The 27,057-nt window shown below is 34.4% G+C and overlaps 4 protein-coding genes across 4 annotated transcripts; 3 read left to right on the forward strand and 1 right to left on the reverse strand.

Moving 5' to 3' along the window:
• Nucleotides 1-894: 894 nt before the first annotated feature.
• TRIADDRAFT_32062 (uncharacterized protein) lies at nt 895-5,411 on the forward strand (the record flags this gene model as incomplete). Its single annotated transcript, XM_002117030.1, has 21 exons — nt 895-1,022; nt 1,134-1,185; nt 2,013-2,075; nt 2,324-2,407; nt 2,516-2,571; nt 2,686-2,772; nt 2,869-2,928; nt 3,034-3,094; nt 3,165-3,254; nt 3,380-3,424; nt 3,522-3,633; nt 3,705-3,754; nt 3,849-3,979; nt 4,083-4,143; nt 4,240-4,282; nt 4,359-4,487; nt 4,630-4,685; nt 4,752-4,820; nt 4,936-5,016; nt 5,115-5,201; nt 5,298-5,411. Coding segments are annotated over 21 exons (1,659 nt in total), but the record flags the coding sequence as incomplete, so codon positions are not given.
• Nucleotides 5,412-10,726: 5,315 nt separating this feature from the next.
• Nucleotides 10,727-13,441, forward strand: TRIADDRAFT_31911 (uncharacterized protein; the record flags this gene model as incomplete). The annotated part of the gene is made up of 10 exons (XM_002117031.1): nt 10,727-10,801; nt 10,960-11,048; nt 11,174-11,288; nt 11,515-11,591; nt 11,860-11,962; nt 12,056-12,186; nt 12,318-12,409; nt 12,540-12,625; nt 12,817-12,997; nt 13,239-13,441. Coding segments are annotated over 10 exons (1,152 nt in total), but the record flags the coding sequence as incomplete, so codon positions are not given.
• Nucleotides 13,442-14,687: 1,246 nt separating this feature from the next.
• On the reverse strand, nt 14,688-17,524 carry TRIADDRAFT_50996 (uncharacterized protein; the record flags this gene model as incomplete). The annotated part of the gene is made up of 8 exons (XM_002117117.1): nt 14,688-14,909; nt 15,037-15,109; nt 15,185-15,279; nt 15,373-15,486; nt 16,305-16,381; nt 16,581-16,626; nt 17,387-17,458; nt 17,492-17,524. The coding sequence occupies 8 exons, from the start codon at nt 17,522-17,524 to the stop codon at nt 14,688-14,690; spliced, it is 732 nt and encodes a 243-aa protein (XP_002117153.1).
• A 2,274-nt stretch (nt 17,525-19,798) lies between these two features.
• TRIADDRAFT_31903 (uncharacterized protein) lies at nt 19,799-25,698 on the forward strand (the record flags this gene model as incomplete). Its single annotated transcript, XM_002117032.1, has 15 exons — nt 19,799-20,067; nt 22,613-22,730; nt 22,853-22,920; nt 23,119-23,192; nt 23,272-23,357; nt 23,461-23,571; nt 23,726-23,813; nt 23,951-24,081; nt 24,202-24,290; nt 24,434-24,586; nt 24,707-24,827; nt 25,036-25,104; nt 25,196-25,265; nt 25,349-25,447; nt 25,541-25,698. The coding sequence occupies 15 exons, from the start codon at nt 19,799-19,801 to the stop codon at nt 25,696-25,698; spliced, it is 1,704 nt and encodes a 567-aa protein (XP_002117068.1).
• Nucleotides 25,699-27,057: the final 1,359 nt, after the last annotated feature.

Consider the following 27,057-nt stretch of genomic DNA (forward strand, 5'->3'; position numbering starts at 1 on the left):
CTATAGGTGGCGATCTACAATCGACGCGTATGTTTGGTAGTTCGTACCCATGACATCACTTTCGCTAACTCGTGATTCACAGTATATATTATATGCAAAAAAGATATCACGCACTGAATACTCGCCTAGTCCCTACAATCATATGGATATATTTGACAGCTGTAATACTATCACTACCTACCAATCTACTGACTATACAGAGTATTCGTCTTCTCTAGAATCCAAGCTATGTACAAACAAGCTCATTCGATCTTATACAGCACTATGAGTTCGCCATTACTACTTATACTCTTTCGATGAAGTAATTCATTCAAATTCCTATACGAATTTTATAGTCTGTGATAGCAGATTCTACTACTGTACAGCACACTGTATAGCGTACTCTAAAGACCCTTAATGTGCTACTCTATAGTACTGTATATTCAGAGTTTAGACAAAAGGATCTCTGACATGCGTACTACTGACATTACCCATCCAGGTACTATACTGTCTCATGTACCATCTAAATTCTCTACTAAAACTGTCTATTAATGGTGTGTTCTAGAATAACTATCGGATAGTGCGTTCTCTGTGGATATTGGTCATATGAATGAAACTGTCACAGACTGATGATTGGCGTTATTGTATGACAAGGAAGGGATAGAATAGCATATCTACTATAGTAATTGAACAGTGGTTTTAGCAGTTTAGCTTGCAAAGCCAACAGTAGCTCAGGTCAAGTCGGCCAGTCCAGCCAGTTCAAGCGTTAACAAATCAAAGATGAAAGTGGTAATTCTACTTTTGGATATTATAGCATTAAAACGATTTCCTCGAAATTGATAGAGTACATAGGCAATATATGTGTGTCAAAGTAACTTGTCTAAGTGATTTTTTTTCTTAACGGTATGGCTGAAGTACTGCTTGTCAGGTCATGCATCGGCGCCATGTTCAGTGGTTCAACATCGGCAAATAACCGTCATGCTAGATTGCAGCTTGAGCATGGTTCCAGCGCTGCACTTTTTACCTGTTCCCGTAGTTACAAGGTGACTTCCATCATTTATTTTACTTGCAGTATTGTAACTTAAAGTAAATAGAATGGATGATATCCAACGCTATTGGAAGACTTGAAACTAATGTCTTGTTGTTGTAATTAGTGAAAGATTATCAAGCTGCAGAAATTGGAACAATCAGTTTATGAAGAGCAAGGTAATGAGACTACAATGGATCATCCAATTGCATTTTACCAGTGTATCTTGTTAGCCATATTAATTTGAATGTGTAATTCAGAGCCAATCCGCATAGTCAATGATATAATTATCATTTCTATATTAATTTGTAGCTTATTTTGGAGATAGTCGTCATTACGCTACAGCGGTAGGCCTCGGTAGTGTGGAGGCATAATACAGTGCTATTTAAAGCTTATAGTACTATTATGATACATATGATTCTTTCTGCATAGGAAAGTGTCACAAAATAGTTTATAGGGTTACTAATCAATGCAACATTTGAACTCAGTCATAAAGATCTAATAAAAGATTTGAGAATACTGTAGATCAATAATCAGTATTGAACAGAACCGATCATTCGGTCGCAGATATCGTTGTGGCAATTGATTGAGGACGATTTTATCATGACTTCAGTTTATCTCGTCGATTAAGGTTAATAATTAATAGATGCAGTATGCACTACAGCTTTCATAGCTTCAAATGATGGTGTTGTTCTTTTTTGTAAAATTTGTTACCACATACTGCATGACTTATACTTAGTTGATAACTGGCTGTCGCTTGGAGGAGTATTTCTGATAGTCATAGAGATCAATTATAATCCTATTGATATAGTAATTCGCCTACTGACTAAATCCTAGCTATGTTATCAGCTAAGATTAGTTTATTTGAAGTATTGCATGTTAAATAAAGTAAAGGTACAAGTATAGCACGTGAAGTATAACAAACGAGGGATCGACTAGTATATATATAGTGTATAACTTGCAGCAATATCCAGGTACTAATGCTAATATTATTTAATATATCTAGGTTATTAAAGATATTAATGGTATACCGTTTATCGATAGTATGCCGGAATTTCGTTTACCGGAGGTAGGTGAACTCAACATTTCATACTTATAACCGTTTGTGCTTTTAACTAAAGAGAGAACTGTGTCTGTACGTATGCAAGCTTATGCGCGCTCTTTGCACTTAACGGTTTCGATACTACATGACGAGACTATTATTATATAAGCTTTACTTATCATGGCATTGCATTACGTAACTACGTACAGCATGATGTGAAAATAATTCAAGATATACAAATATTGTAAATACGTATACTAATATTGGTTCAATAGATGGGTTTCTTGGATCTCTTAAATCTTGATGCAATATTGATATCGAACTTTTATTGTATGTTGGCTTTACCATACATTACTGAGGTTTGTCCGTACATTATACTTATAGTTCGTTATAGTAATAGTTTTGCTATTTCACATCTACCTGCTGCCACTTGACTTGTTTTTATACAATTTAAATTATTATCTCAGCGATGCGAATTTCACGGGAAAATCTATGCGACTGAGCCAACATTGCAAATGGGAAAGTTAGTATCTGACCGAAATAATTCTCATGTGATTAGCGTCGGCTGTGATGAATTTGATATGTTTACCTATTAGTTATATTAAATTAGGATAATTTTATTATTATTATTATTAAGATTGTTAATGGAAGAATTGGTATTTTATAACGAACGTGTTTCGAAATCTAATTCTATTAATGAATGGAAACAACCTGACATTATTAGGTACAACTTTCATAATCGCATTGCCAATTAATGATACATTATTTAGTTTAATGGCTTTTAAAAATGAAAATTATTACTATTGAATTTTTACAATAGATTTCTTCCATCGCCTCTAAATCAGTTTGGAGATATCGCTGCGTGGAAATCGATATATACGTAAGTTGTACTAAATAGTAATACTTATATCTCTGTTGGCTGAGACCTGTAATAATATATATTTATTGTAATCTATTTCTATGATTATAAACCTACAATTTACAGCATTAAAGAAGTTGAAGCTTGTTTGTCTAAAGTTCAAGCTGTCCGACATCTTGAGAAATTAGTAAGGTGGCTTAAGTTAGTTAGATAAAATTCTTTTAGATAACAGTGGCTATGTTTACTTAACGACACAGGACTTATTTGGAGCATTTAATGTTACCGCTTTAAGCTCTGGATTTTGTTTGGGAAGTAGCAATTGGATATTAGAATCTCCATATGAAAAAGTACATAAGTTGTAATAATTGTAAAATTTTGACTGACCAGTCTAGATAATTGCAAGGCATTATTTTATCATGATAGAGGTATAACCTACAAACTTCTTTCTAATGTTGTTTTATCGTATTTTTAGATCAGTTACCTATCTTGCTCATCTATCTTTAGTACACACCCTATGGTACGGCTTAATTTAATCCGTTACAATTTGTACTGTTCACCTGAAATTTTATTGAATGTGCTATTAACATGCATTTTTGTTTAATTCTTTGGTATAGCCCTTAGATCAAGAAGCTTTGAAGAAAAGTGATATTGTTATTTTAACTGGTTTAAGTCAAGTGCCATATGCAAATCCCGATCAACTTGTAACGGAACTATGCAACAATTTGGGTATGTTTTCATGTGTACTTGTAAAGTCATGAATATCTTATTAATTTTTTATCTTCGCATCATTCAAATAGCTTTTACCCTAAAAAATGGTGGGAACGTTTTGATTCCAAGTTATCCAACGGTGATTTAGCTAAATATTATGACACGTATATTACAACACATATATATATTAATTCACCTTTAGTAAGAAAACTTATGTTGTCGCTATTTTATAGGGAATTATTTACGACTTACTAGAATGCTTGTGCACGTTCATGGATCAATCAGGTCTCGGGAATATACCAATTTATTTTATTTCCCCTGTAGCTGATAGTTCTTTGGCTTTCTCCAATATTTATGGGGAATGGTAATTTATACACAATATTAAAATTCCGTGAATTAAAACCATTTACTTCATATAAACTATTTTTATATTCCGTTTACTACATATTTCGATGTCTGGGTACCAGGCTTTGCAACACGAAGCAAGATAAAGTCTATTTACCTGAGCCACCTTTCATCCACGCCGATGTAACATTAAGCTTATAACGATTTATACTATATAACGTTAATTTGTTAAAAAGGAGTGGTAAATATTAAGATTTTTAATGCCCTCCTATTTTACAGTTGGTCAAGACGAAAAGGTTGCAACATTTCCCTAATTTACAAGGTAATTTTAATCTCTAAGAATTAATACCAAGCAGTGGACTAAATAACGGACTAAAATTTATTTTTACATACTATAGATGGCTTTGGAGATGTGTTTAGTCAGCCATGTGTCGTTTTTGCTGGACATCCTTGCTTACGGATTGGTGACGCTGTTCATTTTATGGAAATGTGGAGAAACGACGAAAAAAGTTCTGTGATTTTTATAGGTACGTTCATTGGTACGGGTTGGATACTATACTGTTGTACAGTATTCGAAATGATTACTATTAACGACTAAATTTACAGTATATTATTGTATGTAACACTTGTGCTAACCTTGAAGTTAAATCTTTTGATATACAAATATAGAACCGGATTTCCCTTACGAAGACGCCCTAGCACCGTTTCAACCACTTAGTATGAAAGTAGGTATCTAATGGTAAATTCTGTAGATACTTTTGACACGTAATGAATACATTGTTATTCTTTAGGCATTTTACTGTCCCATCGATCATCGGTTAAATTTTAATCAGGTCAACAAGTTACTTCAAGATATAAAGGTATGCTGTATGATTGTCAGGCATTTACTTACGAGTCGGGTGTAAACAGCCTGAAATTCATAAAAAATAATTTTAACTATTTACTATCTTAATAACGTTGATACTTTTGTTAAAGCCACAACGTTTAGTTTTACCTGAGAGCTATGTCAGGCCTTATGACGCATTTGGTCGTCGAATTGAACATTACGTTAACGCGGTGAGATTTCATTATACCTACAATATAAGGCAATAATATTGCAATCTGGTATGAATTTGTATTTGTCCTGTTCGTAAGTTGTTTCTGTCGTGTTTTAGAGTGTTCCTACCCACCCGTATAATAAAGGTGATGTTTTAGCTTTGCCGTTAAAAAGACAGTATGAAAAAGTTGTCATTAGTAATGAGGTATCCTAGAAAAATTTTGATTTCATAATAGATTCCTGTGCTACTTGCAACTTTGTATAGTCTATATTTCTTATTACGAATAACATTTTTTGTTAGTTAGCAAGCCAGCTGCATTTATCAGAAGTAAACAATTCAACTTTAATTGCTTCCGTGAGAGGATCATTGCATGTGTGTGACAATAAGCACACCCTTGAAGTGAATGATAGGTAAGCGTGCTTGCTTTGTAATGTTATTTGATACCCTGCAATAACATATTGAAACTGTCACCTAAGTCCGTCGTTTTATTACAGTAAAAATATAGTAGAGGATCACAACGACTATCTATGCGGGAAAATTGCGGTAGATGAATTGTTGAGTCGACTTTCTAAGGTTACTACTTTTACGTATAGTGCTTCGGCTATGCTGCATCTTTTATAACTTAGTAATAGAAACTTGAAACCATTTATTTAATATTTTGAAATGCAGTTGGGAATGTCGAACATTTCATCGGAAAGAACTGTCGCTGGTTATTCAATATTTATGGTTAGTATCTATATATAGACTTTGGGAATACCTGTCAATACCAATATTTAACATATATATATATATTGTGTACGAGTGTATTAATGATTCTGTTAGGAATGTCTAGTGTAAATAGATTTCGTAAGCTATTACTAATTCTTATAAGTGACGTTAATTTTTAATATTTTAAAATCATGGCTGCTGATAGAATTCTGAAAATGCAGAAGATGCTCACATAATGCTAGAAGATGATTGCACGCATGTCATAACTCATGGTAACGAAGATTTACGTCGTCGAATAAGAGATTGCATTGTAGACTGCCTGACACACTTGTAAAGTATGCCTTTTATGGAAGTTATCCGATTTCGTCAGTTGCCTACTGAAAGAGGTTTAGCACGCTACATTAACATACTATTTAGACGTCACAAGTAGGTAGGCTTTGATATTGATAATGGAATCTACAACGTAACCTAAATACAATTAAAATTGAAGTTCTTGTAATATCAGTAACCAGCATCTGCTTACGTTATTTCGATACTGATAACGCCTAGAATTTGGTGGCAAATAAGGCAATTTATGTTGACTATGAGTACATCAAAGCTTTGTATTGATAGTATTTGTAAAGCAATTGATTTGATTATGACTTTTGTTATATCCTATAGTATATTTATTGTATATAGTGAAAGTTTCTTTGAAGTCTGAAATGGACGTTATCTTGCTTACTTCTATAATTGATCTAGAATTATTGGTTAATTTCGTGTTGAGTATATGTTGTAATATATGAGAAAACAGCAAAAGAATAGACTTAAAAATGTAATTTATTTAATGTTAGTTCGATTTGTCGATAAACGGAGCTGTTATTCGAAGTTGGTGACGTATGATATAGTCATATTATTGGTTTGTTATTATTGTGAGGATAAATTTTCAGACTTAGATCAATCATGATTTGAGGTTATGACAACATTGTTCATTTTTAATCTGTAAATTATAAATAGTTGCAGATTGCATTCTACACCTACGAACTAGTGCGAAGTACACTGTATAAAATAATTATGCTGTACTGTACATACACGTATAAATATGCTACGTCATTTGTATTCGTATAACATTGTAATTAACGTATTGTAAATCATGTTCACCATAAAAATATTGCAGTTCTAATTTTACGTTGTAATATATAGTTATATTATATGCACGTATATGGTAACTTGGAGTGACAATTAAATAAAGTTTATGTTTTGAAGTTGTTTGGTTATTGAACCGGTTGATGATGCCTCCTTGTTACTTGGCTGAATAGAGTGTGCTATTCATTGCGCAGTCATTAAGTATTCCACTATACATAACCGAACAGTAATGTGATAATATGGATTTATTAGTAGAAATTTTTTATTTGCAATATCTTCAACAGTGTTTGTAAAATAAATTCTATTGCGAGTTATTAGTCATCATTGAGTCTTGGAAGCCTTGACTACAGTGATGGGCCACTAGAAGAAGACCATGCTATGGTGTTATATCTGCCCGAATTTGGCCAATTGAACATACAAAAGAATGTAGTTAAGTTACGTATTGATATGGATAGAGGAAAGAGAATTTACTAAGCGACTTTGAGAGCTTTAGAGATTATATTGAGCTAGGATCCGCATACAGCTGAGTGATATGCATCGAATTGGATCCCTTGAAACTGGAAATCCTTGCATATATAGGAAGTTTGTTTTACAATGATAGCATTTCCCTAGCCGCGAAATAAAGTCCCACAGGTGCAATCCTCAACTTCTCCGCAACATTAGCAAAAAATTGCACTTCACGCAGTATCATCATCCCAATATAGAAGCACAGGTAACATTCATGCTGTAACTAAATATAATCTTTGCCTACTCACTCTGTTCAATTTTAGTCCAATAAAATGTATCTGGCCAATAATGCCAACTCAAGTGTGAGCTATACTGAAGAATGCAAGCTGGATAAATTGATTTAGTTAGATAAATTAGTCGTTCGCAGGACGGGTACTACCGATAGTTATTACAATAACTTTCGCATTGATTTTCCTAGTCTGTAGCGAGTATTTATTATATATTATATACGTAAGGAAGGATAAGGATTACCAACATCGACTATATCATGATTTATCATATTGATCCGTTGCCGGGTTGCGAAAGCAACTTGGATACAGATTTACTACTTTGATTTTCCTAGTCTGTAGCGAGTATTTATTATATATTATATACGTAAGGAAGGATAAGGATTACCAATATCGACTATATCATGATTTATCATATTGATCCGTTGCCGGGTTGCGAAAGCAACTTGGATACAGATTTACTACTTTGATTTTCCTAGTCTGTAGCGAGTATTTATTATATATTATATACGTAAGGAAGGATAAGGATTACCAATATTGACTATATCATGATTTATCATATTGATCCGTTGCCGGGTTGCGAAAGCAACTTGGATACAGATTTACTATCGTATTCTAAAGTCTGGACGATCAACGCCTATCGTATATGGCCCCAAACAGCAGTAAAAAAACTCTATTACTACTATTGTCGCTGACCACACTCGCTGACGGTCTATCACCCAAGGCCGTCTGTCCGTACTGGATGATTGGATACAGGACATAGACCAGCAATGTGGGAAAAGGAAGTACGGCACTAGTGACTTCTGGAGGCAATCAGGCGGCTGTCGTTGTCCTTAACTGGGCTGCATAAACATTGAAATCAGCTTATCCAAAGCAAAATGGAAGCCAAAGCACATAGGAACGAAGGTAAAAATGGATAGAAAAGCTCGAAGGTGTTGCTAGGATAGAGGGTAGTCAAATAATTCTGTGTAGGAGTAGTTGTATCGAGTTAAAATTTCAAGTAGAACGATACTGGTCCCAATTTTCAAGACGCCATTAGCGTTGGTGTTAGTGGATTGTCGTAGTGGATCAATCCAATGGTTTTCGTTTTGGTAGATGGATATGAGGAGATGGCTGCAGCCAGTTTATAAGCTCGATCTCCGAGTTAGTGAAGAGCAGGATTTACTTCATAGTCCTACTTGTTGGAATATTCTTTTACTGAGTAGTCTTATCCAGTTAAAATTTCTAGTAGAACGATGCCAGTCCAAATGATCTGGACGACATGAGCGTGCTAATTGCTTGGCGTTTACTTGACTGTCTCAGTGGATCGATCCAATGGTTTTCGTTTTGGTAGACGGGTATGAGTAGATGACAGCAGCCAGTTTATAAGCTCGATCTCCGAGTTAGTGAAGAGCAGGATTTACTTCATAGTCCTTTACTGTTGGAATGCTCTCTTACTGAGCAGTCTTATCCAGTTAAAATTTCAAGTACAACGATGCTAGTCCAAATGATCTGGACGACATCAGCGTGCTAATTGCTTGGCGTTAGTTGACTGTCTCAGTGGATCAATCCGATGGTTTTCCTTTTAATAGACGGGTATGAGGAGATGACAACGGCCAGCCTGTAAGCTCGATCTCCAAGCTGGTGAAGAGCAGAATTTACTTCATACTGTTGCAACATTCTCTTACTGAGTAGTCTTATCCAGTTAAAATTTCAAGCAGAATGATGCCGGTCGAAATTATCTGCACACCCATTAGCGTGCTAATGGCGTTAGTTGACTGTCAATTGACGCAGCAGATCGATCATAAGATCGAATGGTTTTAGTAGACGGGTATGGGCTGTAGGATATGGCAACAGCCAGTCTATAAACTCCATCTCCGAACTGGTTAAGAGTAGGATTGACTTCATAGCCCTTTACCATTAGAGCATTCTCTTACTAGCAGACTTGATAGATTTACTATTAGGAAATTGATTTAACCAAAATGAAAAAGGCTTGAAATTCGGATGCTGTTGTCTTGAATTCTGGTTGTATTCCTTGAAGTGGCGATGTCTTGTTGCTATAACATTCCATCCATACGTCATACGTTGTTTTTGGGAGGGGGGATGAGAAATTCATGTGAAATTAAATCAGCTAACATCGATATACCATACAATATTTTTTTTGGAGGGAGGGACGGCGGTCGGTGAGAAATTGATGTGGAATTAAATCAGCTGAAATAGAACTAAGCTGCTTCGCGTTTTCTTTTCTCATCATTCGCAGTCTTACTGTGGATGTTATTGATTGAATCGGCAACGATACTAATTGATCATTACTCTGTTAGGAAACGTTAACGAAGAAGGTTCAGATGCTAGAAAGAAATCGAAAAAGGCTCAGAAACATCAAGATGATGCTAGCCCAGATACGAGAAGCGTAAGATTCGAAGAATCCAAGAGTAACAAAAAGAAGCAAGGAAATAAACGTCAAGTAATTTTGTTGATGTGCTTGTTTGTAATGATATGAAATAATACTGCATTAGCAAGAGTATTGCCATTTCCTTATTCGTTATTAGACATACAAAATGGACATGATATCATTATTCATTTCTCTTTCCTTCTGCATTAAGCGTTATACTTGCGTAAAATTGAATGCTATGCATCCCTTCTATGATATTACGGCGTTGCTGTAGTCCATTTTGAATTATCATGCGCTATCATTCAAGTGATATACCCTTAGTACTCTTATGATAATCAATAACGATTTACTATCATGTAGTCTCTAAAAGAAAATATAAATATGTAAAATAAGAGAAAATTCAGTAGATGTTGTATCCGCTTACGAATGATGCCAATTATTTATACAACGCTGAGGTCTCTTACAGTAACTCCATGCCCAGTCCATGCCATTTAATTGTAGATAATTTGTAGTCATAACAACGAAATGGACTGTATTACTTCGACAACATAATCTGCAATTTTCAATAGTCTCCTAGATACTGTAATACTTATAAATAATCCAACCTAATTTTAATCATTTAGTACGATAATCAGTTGTTAAATGCTACATGTTTAAAGCATTCTATGGCTTTACAAATTGGAGAGTTTAAGAGCAACTTTGGTATAATGCGATAATGTCATACGCTTTTGTCATAGGAACCGAAAAGCAACAGCAAACCTCCACCTACTGGAGGGTCACGCTCAGTTCGACCCCGAGTCAGTTCTATGCTTCAGGCTGATGATCAGAAAGTTTTAGCAAAATATGCCAAGTCGTTACAAAAACAACAGGTAGGAAACTTGTAAACTATTTATAAATTACTGCGATATATTTAAATACTATTTCTAGGTATCAAAGAGTGGCTGTTGTTAGTAAATGGCGACTTCTCGTTTACCGGTTGTTAACAGTATCGAGTGGTTTTAATAAACTATCAAAACTTTTCACTCAGGTTCCACAGCGGAAAACGATACAGAAACAAGTTGAAATGTTTGCACATTTATATCAGTATGCTCCTGATACTTTAACCCATAATATTAGGTAAATTCTTTCGTGTAATATTGAGGAGAGATGTTCTTACTCCTGGTCTAATATTAAATAATTTGCTTGCATGGCATTGAGCTGACCTTTGTAGCCTAAAAGACTTTTTTTCTACTTTTATTTAGCTTTTCAACATCTGTTATACATCCTGCAATCATTAAATTGGGTTTACAATACGCCGAAGGAATTATTTGTGGCTCTAACGCACGCTGTGTAGCATTATTAGCTGCCTTGAAGAAGGTATTATTCAATTTATTTTATTTAAGGTGTATCATTTTTCTGTCAATGCCTCAGAAAAATATATAACATACTTGATTTCACGAAAAGTTAAACTATAGCCATGCGAAAGGATGTAAATTCCCTTCACTAGCAATATTTCTTTATAGTTTTTGATAAACTTATCTATTAATTATTATTATTCGATGGTTTTTAACTTATTCTTGGCTCTATCGTAACGAATCTATAGGTTATACATGACTATCAGGTTCCATCGCAAAAGGTTTTATCACGCGATCTTGAGCAAAAGTTAAAACCTTGTATTACGTAAGTATTTCTAAATGTAACCCTGTGGATAAAACCAATAGGTCAATGTTGTTAAATGACGATTTTAAGATAGGTTACTGGATCTTTTGATAATAGTCGGGTTTTATAGCATTAGCGGAAATGTGTATCGTTGATTGTCGAAGTTCATGTTGATAAATGTTGCACTAAAATCATGCACATCTAGACTGATAGCTGCCTCAGTGATTGCGGTATTTACAGTACAGTAACTTCTTTGCACTAAAAACAGTTCTCTGCTACTTCTAAACAGGTTTTTGCAACAATGTAGACCCTTGTCAGTAAGTATGGGATCTGCAATTAAACACATCAAGTTGCAAATAAGTGAGATATCTCCAGATGTATCAGAAAAAGAGGTATTTGGCAAGAAGTATTTTTTATTGTTTATTTAACAGTAAAATATAAACTACAAGCTTTATGACAACACATACATATTTTTAACAATTCAGGCAAAGGACAGGCTCTGTAACAGTATTGATAGATTTTATAATGAGAGGATCAAATATGCTGACGAATCGATTTCAAAGACTTATGCCTCGACTAAGATTAATGACAATGAAGTCATTTTGGTTTATTCATTGTAATTAATTACTAAAAATAATAATAATGAATTAAATAATGCGTATGCAATATAGATACGGGTATATCATATAACGTTAGACTTCCACGTCAGTAATCAAGGGTGACTATATCCCATTATATTATTACTAGCTCGTCATTGGTACTAAAGATATTAACCGATGCGCATGAAAAGAAGAAAAAATTTCGCGTGATAGTTGTTGACAGTCGCCCAAAGCTTGAAGGTATATTTTTGTTGATTAAAATTTATGTTGGTGTGTGATGAGACAGCAATGTTAATGCGTTTGTAATCAACGAAAATTTTACGCTTACTATCATATTGATAATGTTGCCTTGTATTGATGTCATTCATAGGTCGTGAACTTGTTAACCGCTTAGTTAAGATTGGCATTCGTTGTTCCTATGTATTGATCAATGCAGTTTCTTACGTAATGAAAGAGGTTTGTAATGTTGATGCCAAGTATAGACGGAACACTATCACTTCAACACTATCTCATTTTAGTTACTTTAGAGAAGTGTCAAGTGTAACATCTATTAGTAAGAACTGCTTAAGTCTTGTAGCATTTTCTGATTTATAGTGGTATCTTTACTAGTTTTATTTGTAAGAAATTCTTTTTGTTACATGTTAAAGGTTACGATGATTTTACTGGGCGCTCATGCATTGCTAGCTAATGGATATGTAATGTCCCGAGTCGGAACTGCTCTAGTTGCTTCAGTAGCCCATTCGTATAATGTCCCTGTTCTCGTGTGCTGTGAAACGTACAAATTTCATGAACGTGTACAGACTGATGCATTCGTTTTTAACGAGCTAGGTATATTGAGAATACAGTCTACGTATTATGATACCTCTCACGCGCTGTTTATGTTTAAATGATAAAATGTTGTGAATCTAGCGATAAGCTACATATCATTCATGATGAAGTGCCTAATATTGCGACTACGCGTAGATGAATATCTGATGTTATTCCGAATATGGAAAATTTGACTTCAATGCTGTATCGCATTTCAGGATACATTTAATTTCATTAATATTTTATTTTACTGATCGGATAGGTGATCCCGATGTTATGATCGATCTTGGGAACAGAAAAGAAGGCAGAGTATTGGATGAATGGCGAAGTATTGATTCTCTTCGTATCCTAAATCTATTATACGATGTTACACCTCCCGATTTCATTACTATGGTCATAACGGAAGTTGGCATGGTACCTTGTACATCCGTACCGGTTCTTCTGCGCGTAAAGCATTATAATTAATGTACAGTGATGGTGGATTCGATTTATTACTCTATATTTAAGTATAATCAACATGTGGAACCGAAAACAAAAAACCATTAGTAATTTCGATATTGCAAGTGATCGGATTCCTCTCGGACTTCATTCAATGGCTTTTGTGCGATATCTTTACCTGATATTGTTATGTACACTGTATGATATGTGCTATATTTGGTATAGTATTCCTGTGATGATGACAGTTAGTGTACTATAAAGGTGTACATCGTAGATGTACAACATGAAATACTTACGGCTTATATACTACTTGGATATCCTACTACCCGGTAACAAGGACTTTTTAGGGAAAATTCGAATTTTCTCTTAAAAGTCCTTGCCGGTAACCGCAGTTAATACACGTGCAGTTTTTGACCATGTATCGTCATTGATTGTAAGAATGTGATGCGTACGTTATGAAATTTACAATTAAGATTAAACACAATAAATGCTTCGATGTACATATGACATATACTACACAGGCTTATGAGGTATGCTTCGACTTGTACAACTTTAAGTAATCTTAAATAATCAAGTTTCTATGTTTTGTTAAAAGAGTGATCGAAATCAAATCGTATTAATGCGATAGCACGTGTATCACACTGTCAGTATATACCGTGGAATTTCTACGAGTTTTGCTAGTATATACGTCTCGGCAATAATAAGCAATTCCGTAGTGACAAATAATGACCCCGTGGATATGAATCACAGTTAATTACCGCTTCGTTGAACTTTGCGTGGTACTGCAATTTTGCATTATTTAGCTGCCTATGAACTGTGATAACCCTCTCAGTGAAGCGACAGGACGTTAAACTAGTAATTACTGTTGCCTGTGTTATCCATCGAAATCAGTGTAAAATCCTTATCATATTTAGTTTCCACGTTAGCATAGAATTGATCCCATTTTAATATCTTAGCCGATCACTGTGTAAGTTAACATGGTGCATACCTAATCTACCCATAGCTTCATCACAACTAACCCAGATCCACAATTCATGATATCATCGACTACTGTTACTGTTGGTTATAATTAGCAATTAAAAAATACTGTAGTATCTGGTTCAAAACTACATATTAAAAATAATTGTCTACAATTTTATTTATAGCAATTGCATATTTTTTCCAAAGTCAGTTTGATGGAATAAGCGTACACGTGAGCATCTATATTGATAAAAATTGAATGATAGGAATTTGATAAGCAAGTCATTGATTTCAGTATCTTTAGAGCCAGCAATTACAAAGATGCAGTTCGTTGAGATCTTTTAGAATGCTCAAATATGTTTCGGATTGTGGTAAACACGGTATCAGGACTCATCGCTGCATTAACAAAACTATATACTCCCCTTTGTTTGTAATAATCAACAAGGGGTAATGTTACAGTGTGATAAGTGTTCAAGCGTTTCATTAGAGTTGTTTCATTGTCATCTGAACGCTTAATAAGCGGCTCACCAGTAACCTAAAATAACATCGGAATAAATTAAACGATTTAGTACCTATCAAATAGCTGCAACAATCTGTAATAGAACACGGCCAACCACCGCCAACAACAACATAAAAATTCTGTTTTAATTTAGCGGACTTACATCGTCTTTCAAAGGAACTTTAGGAGGGTTAAATTCCTCGTGATAAACACGACCACTAGGAGGATGTAATAACCTAATGATGTAATTGCAAACAGTTAATAATGATACATTAATATATACTATCAAATCAACCTTTGTTATAGAATACCTTCCGGTAATACGACGAACAAGCAAAGAATCTTCAATTTTGAATTCTACTACAGAATCTAGTTTTTGCTGTCTTTTATCTAATAGTTCATCAAGCTAATAAATTGAAATATTTACCATCAGATTGATTATATAGTCTGAATTTTAGCGTATCTAGCAAGGCTTCTTAGTTATACAAGATTGATTAACCATATCTGCTTGCTTTGTATTTCTTGGAAAGCCATCAAGCAGAAAACCATTCTTGCACTTAGGTTGATCTAGGTTTTCATTAATCAACTCAACCACAATGGAATCATTTACAAGCTATTTATAATACAAGATAAAATCATTTAGTTAGTAATTATAATTAGATCTAAAATTTGCTGCATTTCTAGACGTTTTTTATTAGCGTAACATGCACAGGCAATACTTGTACCGGTTAATAAGAGTAAGTTTACATCAATCACTCTTTTTTGGGGGGGGGCTAACGTGTTATAAGATGATGATCATGATAGAACCGTGAATAAATTAAAAGATAAAATCAATGGGTGAAGGAGTTTGGCTATAGCTCTATTATAGCTATTCATCTCATTATACGAAGGTTAAGAGAATTAAGTTAGTTATTCACAATTCTACAGTAACTGTAACACCAGCTCGATAAGGCAAGGTATCGATTTTCGCATAATCTGCTATCGTAGTTGGCACTGTTAACAAGTGAAACTTGCTGTCCATTTTACAAAATTTTCTACATAAAGTTGGATCTCTTGGCAATCAACTTGTCATTACTGTAATAAGATACACTTAGCTACTTCTATAGACACCTGAGCACTTTAGCATCAGAACGCTAATGGGATTGCAATTAGTACAAGCAATGACAAACTTTGAGTGCAATTTAATTGTTGTTGTACCATGTCGTGATAGTCCTGTATATACTACTCGAAGTTTTACAAGTATGCATGATCAATACTTGTACAGTACTGCATACCTATGCCGAATATCCAGCGACTAAATAAACAACGCTATTATTACCATCAGGTATACAGTACAGTAGGAATTTGACTGGTAATAATTATCTCATCAGCGGTCTGACAGTGGCAATGTGAATAAAAATAAATAGAAATATATTAGTTATGTCTACTTACGCCGCCTTCATCTATAATTTTCTTGACTCTACCTCCTAGCTCTGAGCCAGATGCGACAACGGCTCGAAGCATATCGCCTTCATATATGGCCAATAGTTTGAAGACAAAGGATAGGAAAAGAGGCAATTTTTACAATTATTATTGAAAAATAAGGATGTCATAGCTATCCTAATTTCATTGATTATACTTGAATGGATAAGATAGAGCATTGATATTGAAAATGCTAATGATTGTCCTGTATAACACTCTATTTCCAATAGTGAGTGATTGACTTACCGGTTGAGAGATGACATACGCAATAACGGCTAGCCAATCTCAGAGCCTAATAGCGTTCGCCATGAGAAGAACAAGAGCGTATAGTGTAGGAAAGAGGTTGAAAAAAAGATTTAAAATGAATCTATGGGCAATATTTAGACAGTTTATCTTGCTATCCAATTACAAATAAGATAGTAATCATCATCTCAACATTGATGGGAAAAAATGGCTAACCTTTCTCGTCATGTATAAGCATAGAGATGGTTGGCATTGCTTTCAATGTGCGATTGTGTACAACATAGACAGTACTGTCCTGTATATTACAGTATACGTCTGTATGTCTATGTACAGTATATATACAAGTCTCTAAACTGAATTGGAAATCCGTATGCATCTACTTTTAGCTAGGATCTCTGCACTGAGCGTATCCATGGAGCGGAATGAAGATGAGTTAAGCTTAGTTTACTATTGCATGTCATTTTTGCAGTACGACTAGGATTGAAACAGATGTGCTTGTGGGTTGCGCTTGTGAAGTTAAAACACTTTGTACTCTAGTCGCCTAAGGCAAGACAAGAGAATTGGAGTAAGGGCATTTTTTTAGTGGTTGATTTTGATGATCAATCCGTTGATCACTTGTATCATTCCATCATTAATTAATAGGCAATTCAATGAATTGTAGACGATTCTAGTTGGTGTATTGGCATCATCGATGGAGTGAAAGATGCCAACTTTTCCATCGCTCGAAAGAGCCTACAGTATGTGGATCATGATCTGTTCCCCTTTGGGTACAAAGTTTGCTCCTTGAATGACTATCAATCGACGCTCACCTGAGTCCCTTTACCAGCTCCAGGCGGCCCAAGGAGAATAGCATTGACTCCAATTCGCTCTTCTGCTTTATCCTGAGTTGGATATCCAGTAGTTTTAACAAATACATTTTCCGGTTGTGGTGCTGGTGCAGCTGCCATTCTTGCGATCAATTGCGAGAACGATGATAGTCAGCGGGCGTAGTAACGCGATGCGGTAGTGGATTAGTAGGGTACAACGGCGACCCCGAGGGGTGTTGTATCGCTTTGGTGACATTCCTTTTGTAGCAAGCTTGGTTACTAACGGCCATCTTGTGTATCCATGGATGGTATATTCCTTGAAATATGGTACGCTACTTTGATCACGGAATCCAATCATGCGCGAAATTAATGTCACTCATCTCGGAGTCGACGCAGTACAGTACAGATTCTACTTTTACTACTGCAAAGTCAGAGCCTTACAGTTTGTACCGTGTACAGTACAGTACAGTTTGTACTGTAGCTTCCCGTGACAAATCATTCTTGACTACGGTCTCTACCCTACAGTACTTTAATATTGTACTGTACGGTCGACATGTGTCGTGCTTGCCTTCCATCCATCTGTAAGGCCAAAATCGGGCGGCCAAGAGACCGCCGGCCCCACCCGGCTATCCAAATTTCTTTCTCTCATCTGGAATTAATCATGTTGCCGGCAACGCTAAAGCCTGTTCAATTTTATTATCGATTGATTTGTAAAGTAATAAGTACAAGTTGTACAACCGCATAAGTACGCCAAATAGAACGAGTAAGGGTTGGACTAGTAATGTAACATCATTGATTGAAACCCGTTCAAATAGACAACCTTGAGCTTCGTTGATGTTCGTGTCTCAACGATATTGATTGCTAGCCTAGATGTAATATCACATTAGACTCAATTTATTAATGTGGCGATTTTCTCAAGCTAAATATTCTTGCTTTTTAAAAATCAGTTGCTTGTCATACATGAAGAGAACATAAATGCCCACTGTAGGATGTCATCAATGCAATCCATTGGGTAGTAGATAGGATATACGTAGGTGTTCGCTTTCTACTTCTTACCCGCCATGTTCATAGGTTTTCAAGGGTCGTTTACAGTCTACTGCAGTAAGTTGGAACACTTCCGGTATCATGCATCTTTCCATTTAGAATACTGCATTAAGTCACGCTATTTCTTATACGCTACAGTATGAAGAGTGAGTCAACAGCAGTGAGCAGGACTATGTCCACATGGACATTAGGCTTTCGTCACATCACTATTGGCCTGATCAGCCACGTAGCTATTAGCCTGGTTAGCCGCGTAGCCATTAGCCTAGTTCGCCACGTAGCCATTAGTCTAGTTCGCCACGTAGCCATTAGTCTAGTTAGCCAAATAACCACTTCGTCCCTACTGTATCTGGCCAGTTTCGTTTTATACGCTGCCAACAAAATCTCCCCCATACCTACTCTAAATATTACAAGTCAATGCCACCTTATATACTTGTATTTTGGACTTGTAGATAGATGGAATGCATGAATTTTTGAATTTTTTTTATAAATATTGATGGTAGAAAAGATTAGGTCATAAGGTCGTTGTAGAATCAGGCAGCTGCTAGAGCACACATGCGCAGTACGGTTGGATACCGTGCCATTATTTTTGCTATCGATTCCATATATCAAGGTATAGGATAGGAAGGTGTGCACAATAGGTGTCGTTGATCGCCAAGGTGTCCCCGAAGACGACATTTATTTTACACACTGGGTAGTATTACTACCCTTTGCTTTAGCTCAAACTCAAGTCTACTATACTTCACTGTTCTCAAAGTGCCCAGCCCTTTCAATTGTAAGCGAAAGTAATGTCACTACTCACGATACAGTAAAGCATCGATAAAACAGGACGTCGGTTAATCGCCTGGTAGTCGGATAGGGAAAGACTGGACGAGTGGACATAAAGAAGAAGAAGAGATCATATATAAATTAATTCTTATTTATTAATCAATCAATCGAAGGGAGAAGAATTTTATCTATTACCCATCTACCAAATCTCCTTCATTTATTGGCTGTACAACACCAATCAGTTTAGCCTATCTAGGTTAAGGTAATATAAGATAAATCGACCGATCGATTTTTTGAAGCCCAGTGGTCACCGACGGAAGAAGATTCCTTGACCATCGCAGGATCCAAGAAGTCCAAGTTGATATTGTTGTTGTGGCACATTTCAATCCATGGTAGAGGAAGAAGACGTTGAAAACGAGCAAAATGTCTTCGCAAGATCATGATATGAAAGAAGCCTTGGTCGAACAAGACGATCATCCACAAGCTAGCCAAGGAAGTGATCTCCAATCGAGTAGAATACAGGATCAAACAATGGATGATCGATATATATCAGAAGAAGATGATGATCGCCATTTCAATAGTCATGCACTTTATGATGACGATAAGATGGCGTTAGATCGTAAAAGAAACGCTCGAAAGTTGAAATGGATTTTTTGCAGTGCATCCATATTTACCATTACTGTCACCATAGCTTTAATTATTGACGCTGTTGTCAATCCTAGACGCCATTTACATGCTGCTGTTGCTAGTGATCATCCGGCGTGTACCGCGATTGGATTGGAAACGTTAAAAAATGGTGGTAGTGCAGTGGATTCTGCCATTTCAACGTTAATCTGCTTAGGCGTTGTCAATATGCAATATTCTGGTATAGGAGGGTAAGTCATGTACAGTATACTATACTAACTCTATCTGTTTTAAAATAATTCCTTTAAAGAATAAATCCTCAGGCTTCCCCTTCGTTTATTGATAGCTAGTTGACTAATTATACAAGTTATTGCACAGGAAGACTACAAGTGGTTAATGGTAGACATGAAAAAAATAAATAATCGACAATATCTTTACTCCTAGAAGTGAATTATTGGCCGTGTTATAACTACAAATGTCATGACTACGCCAAATTCTCCAATTCTACAACATAAAGTCTACATCGAATACATTAATCTATCAAATACAGGATCATAGATATCTAGTTTGCTTTTGAAAACGCTACTTTACTGACAGACTCTCTAGGGTATCTAGAATACAATGGTGATAGACCTAGCTGTTGTGGGTAGATTTCAAAATATGAGGAAGGCCTACTGTATATACTCTTCCATACCCTTTTATCGCTCCCATCCATAATAACACCATTGTCGTTTTCATCAGAAAAAAGTCTGAAAAGTCCCTGCTAACGCCATAGCTATTTTTTTTTTGTCCATGCTAATGAGACACGATGATTCTCCTTTACAATAGTTCAATTTTAATTGGGATATCCTGCTACGATATTACTACCATACAAAAGAGGCAACCGTATAGATCAGTAGAATCAAATCATCAGGGCATGATGATGACTAGAAAATCCAATTTGTTCTTCATCCATTACAGTTGATGTACTACGAATAAGAAGAAAGTCATGGCCGAATCAGATTGATCAAATTCATATTTTTCTTGTAGCTAATGTCGCTTTTCTTTTAATTAATGGATCATTTGCAGTCATGACGATTACGTTGTAGCCACTTCTTATCGTGAACAAATCCACTTTACTATACAACAATTAATAGAAAAATAGACTGCACTTATACTATAATCACCCTTCTCAGTCCATGCACACCGTTAAAAAAAAACTTTTTTTTCACTATTCAAATATAGAACTGTAATGAACACAATATAGGCTGGTAGTCATGCCTCATTCCTTTTAGAAGACCCTAATGACTACTGCATGGCATCTACAAAATAGCCAAATTAAATTCTAAATTCTACTACGACGTTTCCTAAACTCTAATAAGAATCATTCAATACTGCCATTAGATGTATAGTTTCGAATTAACTTTAAACAGGATTGACGTTAAATATCTAATATTGATAATATACTCGTAGTTAGTTATCCATATAGAGAGTATCGCCCTGAAAACAACAACAAAAAAGTGCTACAATGACAAATAGAAGAAGACTAATTTGATAGAATAATCAACGTTTTCTTTGTGCAAATTTATTCTCGTCATCTCTAGTAATCACTCACTACCAATGCTGATCATAAAAATACTACTTCTTTCACCTAAATTGTCTATAAATCTATATTACAAATTATGACAAAAACAACACATTATTATACAGTAGATAGTACATCCATAGTTTATCGTCTTGTTAGTGGTATATAATGATAATTGGAAAAGAAAAATTGCTTAATTATTCTACCAGTACGTATTTCATAGTTAGTTGTGGCTCCATACTTTCAATCAGTTTCATTCATTTACAGTTATGGCGATACTAACAGTTAATTATTTGTAAATTTAAACATGTTTATACGAGTACTATAATATCGTGCCTGTGGGCGGATGAATTGTAAATAACAACGTAAGTGTTTTAATTATTTATGGATACACTAAGTCTCGATCAGGACTACCCTGTTCTTTATTGGTATCTTCGTCGTCATCGCTTTTGTCAACAAATGCCTACTTTAACAGCCTTGCACAGCTGATTTATTCAGTGACATGTAATTTATCCATCCATGAAATTTTTACTTTCATTTATTCCCATTGGCCGCGATCACGCGCGAAGAATAGTATTCTGCACTTATGTTAACCTTAAATGCCAAATTGGAATTCCTATCTCTTGAGGAAATAATATCAAAATTGAAAAGTATACTTTAACCCTTATTTAAATGCAATAAATTTACCCTTCAAAAGCCAAGTTTAAGAATATTATTTGCAATAAAAAATTGGCCAATTCTTCTAATGACTGTTGTATTTTCTAATATCGAATGATAATTTTTATTTGATCGTGAATGATGATCATCATTATCTCTTGCCTATAATCCATATTTAATGACGTATAATTGGGATACTTTAAATTATATACATATATGTATACGTATTATTGATCACAAAGTTATTTGTCGGGGGCTAGTTTTACAGTGATAGCTTTCGATCAATTTTTGACAATATCGGTTAATTTTTGTATATATTTTTTAAGACAAGAGTAACAGTTGTATAGACAAATAAAATAGTTATATACCGGTCATTTTCCATATTGAAATTCATAATTCCAGTAAGTTTCCTCTTAGATATATACTACATTTCGATCTTAACTTTCATTGATCACCACCACAAAAGGAAGAAAGTAAATTCACGCGTGTCGCCGATATTATTTAGTCAAAGTGTACGTATATCGGGCTCCATACAAGTTTTTCTAACTTTCATGTACTGTATAATTATATTATAGAGGTGGTTTTATGTTGGCACGTTTGTCTGGAAAATATAATGTAATCAATTTTCGAGAAGTAGCACCAGCAGCATCTTCTACTGATATGTTTCATGGAAATGCAACATTAGCAAGAATGGTAAGTATTAAATTACATAAAGCATTAGTAGTGAATGCCGTAAAATCTATTCACTGAATGGTAACTCTAAGAATTTAATCCCATTTTTTTAAATATTTCTCATGATTGTATTTAAAATATAGGGTGGATTATCTGTTGGCGTACCAGGAGAATTACGTGGCTTTGACTTAGCCCATCAGAAATACGGAAAGTTAGTGGACTAAATTTAATAATAACGTTCGATTATAATATTCAGTATAAGTACTAATTTCCCGATTTAAAATCAATTTGATAAGCGTTAAATGAGGTTGATTAATATAAATTAATCTATTGTGACTATTATATAATTAATTGTGTATTTGTAGCGATACTTTGTAATATGAGTTAATGTTTTCAATTTTTATATTAGACTTCCTTGGAAGAATTTAATTATGCCATCGGTTACTCTAGCACGGCATGGCTTTAAAGTGACTGCTGGCCAAGGTAAGTTAGGATGATTCTTCTTGTAGTACAGTAATGATTTTTTGTCTTATTAACGAGAAATTTCAACTTTTAACTTCAGCAAAATTTTATCAACAACATTCAAACTTGATTAAAAGTAATCCCCAACTGAAGCAATTATTTATCAAAAATGGAAATTTACCAAAGGTTTAATTGCAATATTCTAAGACTAATTTTCAAGCATCGAGGCAGTTATTACATATTGATCGCTTAATCTAGTTCTATCTGTTGTTTCGTTTCTCACATACAGGAAGGAGACATCGTTAAGCGTTCAAAACTCGCAGAGACTTTACAAAGAATTGCTATTGGTGGAGCTGATGTTTTCTACTCTGGCACTTTAGCCAAGAGTATAGTTTCAACGGTATATGCAACACTTTATTGCTACCGTTCATTTTATATCCAGTTTAATGATCTCTGTCATAGTTTATCTAATAATAGATCAAATTATATAGTTATTTACGTGCCTTGGCTATTTAATGCTATCAAATTACACTAACATGCATTCATGTGAACAGGTTCAAAGTAACGGTGGTATCTTAACACTTGCTGACCTGAAAAACTATAAGGCCAAAATTCAGGAACCAATTTCATATACTTATCATGGTAAGATTATCACTTCTAACTTTACTCTATTTCGACTACTTGTATACTTTTACTTCTTGCTAAACCATCCATGATATTAATCATTTGTTTATGTGTTTTTTCTTTACTTTATTTTGTTATATTATTGCACACATAAGGAAATACTTTAGTAACTACTCCAGCACCATCTGGTGGACCTGTTGTTATGTCGATACTGAATATTCTAGAAGGTTACAACTTTACTGCTAACGTTTCGGATACTGTCTTATCTTATCATCGGATCATAGAGGTGAATAGGGAAAAGAATGTTACTTTGTTTCGATTACCTTCGTTTATTTCATGAGGCCGCTTCTTGTTATTGGTTTGTAAGTACGTACGTATATTCACTGAATATTATAATTATTTCCAGGCTTTTAAGTTTGCGTATGCGCAACGTACCAAACTTGGTGATCCAAACTTTGTATCCGACGTAAATAATTTTACGAAATATATGTTAAGGTAAATATAATTTAATTTGATAAAATGAATATGACTTTGCTATATGAAGATACTGCATAATTGACATACAAAAATCCTTTCGAGAGAAGTCATTCCAAGATGTAAAGTAATTAAAACTGGTATTTTTCTTTTTTAATGCTTAGTAAAAATGTAGGTGAAGAATTGCGTGAGAAAATTTCTGATTATCAGACTTTCAATGTTAGCTATTACGGCGCGCAATCTGATGTGCAAAACACATATGGTACAACTCACGTTTCAATTTTAACATCCCATGGTGATGCTGTATCTGTAACGAGGTACAATTTTAATATAACAAAAATAATTTTACCCAACCTTGAAATTTACTTGATCTAGCCGTGATAAAGTTTACATATCAGGTATTTAGAAATTTTTACATTTGATTTATTTTCTTTTAGTACTGTAAATTGGTATTTTGGTTCAGGCTTGATTACTCCAACTGGTATTGTCTTAAATAATCAGATGGATGATTTTTCGTCACCCAATATAACTAATGGTTTTGGAGTAGAGCCCTCAAAGGTAATTACTGCTGCATCTATATCAATTCTTTAACTATCAGACGTTTCATTTGCCATTAAGGCTACATCTGAAATATAATTTGTAAAAGATATAAGTAGCGAGTATACTAACATTGGATGATTAAGTCTTAGAACATATCATAAATTACGCTATACAACGTATACCAGAAAATATTCTTATTAGACAACATTGTTTGCTGATTTAATAGGCGAATTACGTAAAGCCAGGAAAGCAACCTTTGTCATCAATATCTCCTGTTTTGCATTTACATAGGAAGGTATTTTAAATTTATTTACATAATTAATTAATAGTTAACACAGTATCATTTTACCACTAAAACAAAAAATCCTCATATTGAAAACTATTAGTACGCCTGTAAAGAGAACTTGGCGGTTGGTGCTTCTGGTGGGACTATGATCATAACTGGAGTTTCACAAGGTACACTGCATCTAAACATATAACGTAATTGGATCTATTCGCCATAGTTGAATATTAATGATACTATTTATTTTTTATTATAGTTTTACTGGACCTACTGTCATTCAAGCAAAATATATCTTCTGCAATTGAAAGACCTAGATTACATGACCAGCTATTACCTGATGCAGTTGAGGTTGAAAGTAAGTTATTTAAAGTTGTGTAGCCTCTGGGTGGCAAATATTTTCGGTGCATTTATCATTTCTATTGACTCGAACTATGTACAATTTCTTTAGCTAACTTCCCTAAGAGTATCATAACAGGACTGGAGAAGTTAGGTCATAATGTTAAAGATTCAGCATCAAAGTCAGTGGTTAATGGTGTTTCCGAGTTTGACAGAAAATTTCTTGCTCATGCAGATTCAAGGAAAGGTGGTACTGGTGCTACCTTTTAATGAATAGCCTAGTAGAGTTAGCTAATAAGGGAATTTATTTTCCTTTTTCTGTTATGATGTACAAGTAAAATTGGACTTCAACTCGGCACACTGCTTTATACCTAATATTACGTTTGTTGTGTTCAGTGGATAATAATTGTTTTTTATCGAAAATCTAACATACTAGATTAAGATACTTTTCTCCATTGCAGTATCAATCCAATAGATGGAGATTATTCACTAAAATGTATGGAACGTCGAGTTGTTATTAATAATTATAATCATAGTTACATGATTAATGTTAGCGTAGGTTTATCTAGTGGATCGTCAATTTGAAATTGAGAAAATTATAATATTTAGAAATTACGACGGTGTCTTCATTTTGCCTATTCTTTGGCGTTTTATTGATAAATATTAATTATTGTTACTTCTACGGCAAATTATACCAGCCTTAATATTTATTTAGGTATAATTACTAAGAAATTTTTTACGTGGTACTAACAACGTTACAGTCTTCCAAGAATACTGCATATTCGTGCTTGGTAGCGTTTATTATTGTAGCTAAGTTTACATTAACATTGTTGGATGCCAAAAAATGTTGTTCTATGATCACTATGTGCATGTATTCTACTTAAGCAGTGTCTGGGTGTAACGAATTTTATCACGGACTGTTGATGTATTTATGATGTAAATAATTGGGTCAGATACGGTCTATTTTTAAGAGTATCGCGCACGCTGTGTAACACGATATATTAGGTTAGCCGTAATACAGTAATTATGTAAATTGACTATACTAACTAACTAACTAGCCAACTAACTATTCATTCAGTATCGCATCTTTTATTTCCTGGAAATTCCAGTATAAGATGAAACAAGGATTATGTCTTGTTATTGATTTATTTATTATGTTAAAGACTTATCCGATTAAAGTATATGAAAATATATTATTTTACGAAAATGTTGTATAGGGTGAAATTTTCTGCTGGCTGTATGAAAAATAAGAGTAGCCATGGTGGGTAATTAAATACATAATTTTAGGGTAAATATAGATGAAATCCAAAGAACGATGAGATATATTAACAAACGATTATTAATAGGTTATGAATTAGATAAAAAGCTAGATAAATGACATGCATGTTTCATCGATAGGTGACAAACTGGATATGCTGTTTTACAGGGTATAAATCGCAATTATGAGTACACATTTAGGCTCTCAAACATAATTATCATACCGTATAGCCTTCAGCGTTTTCGCTTGACATCATTAATAAAAAAATATTGTTGAAACGAATCAGGAGACTAATAATTCTTAAATACAAGATTTATATAGAAAGAGTAAGTTCAACATAGTAATGGTAGAATAGCATATAACTTATACAG

The sequence above is a fragment of the Trichoplax adhaerens genome, genomic scaffold, assembly GCF_000150275.1.
Source record: "Trichoplax adhaerens TRIADscaffold_21 genomic scaffold, whole genome shotgun sequence".
Classification (NCBI taxonomy): Eukaryota; Metazoa; Placozoa; class Uniplacotomia; order Trichoplacea; family Trichoplacidae; genus Trichoplax; species Trichoplax adhaerens.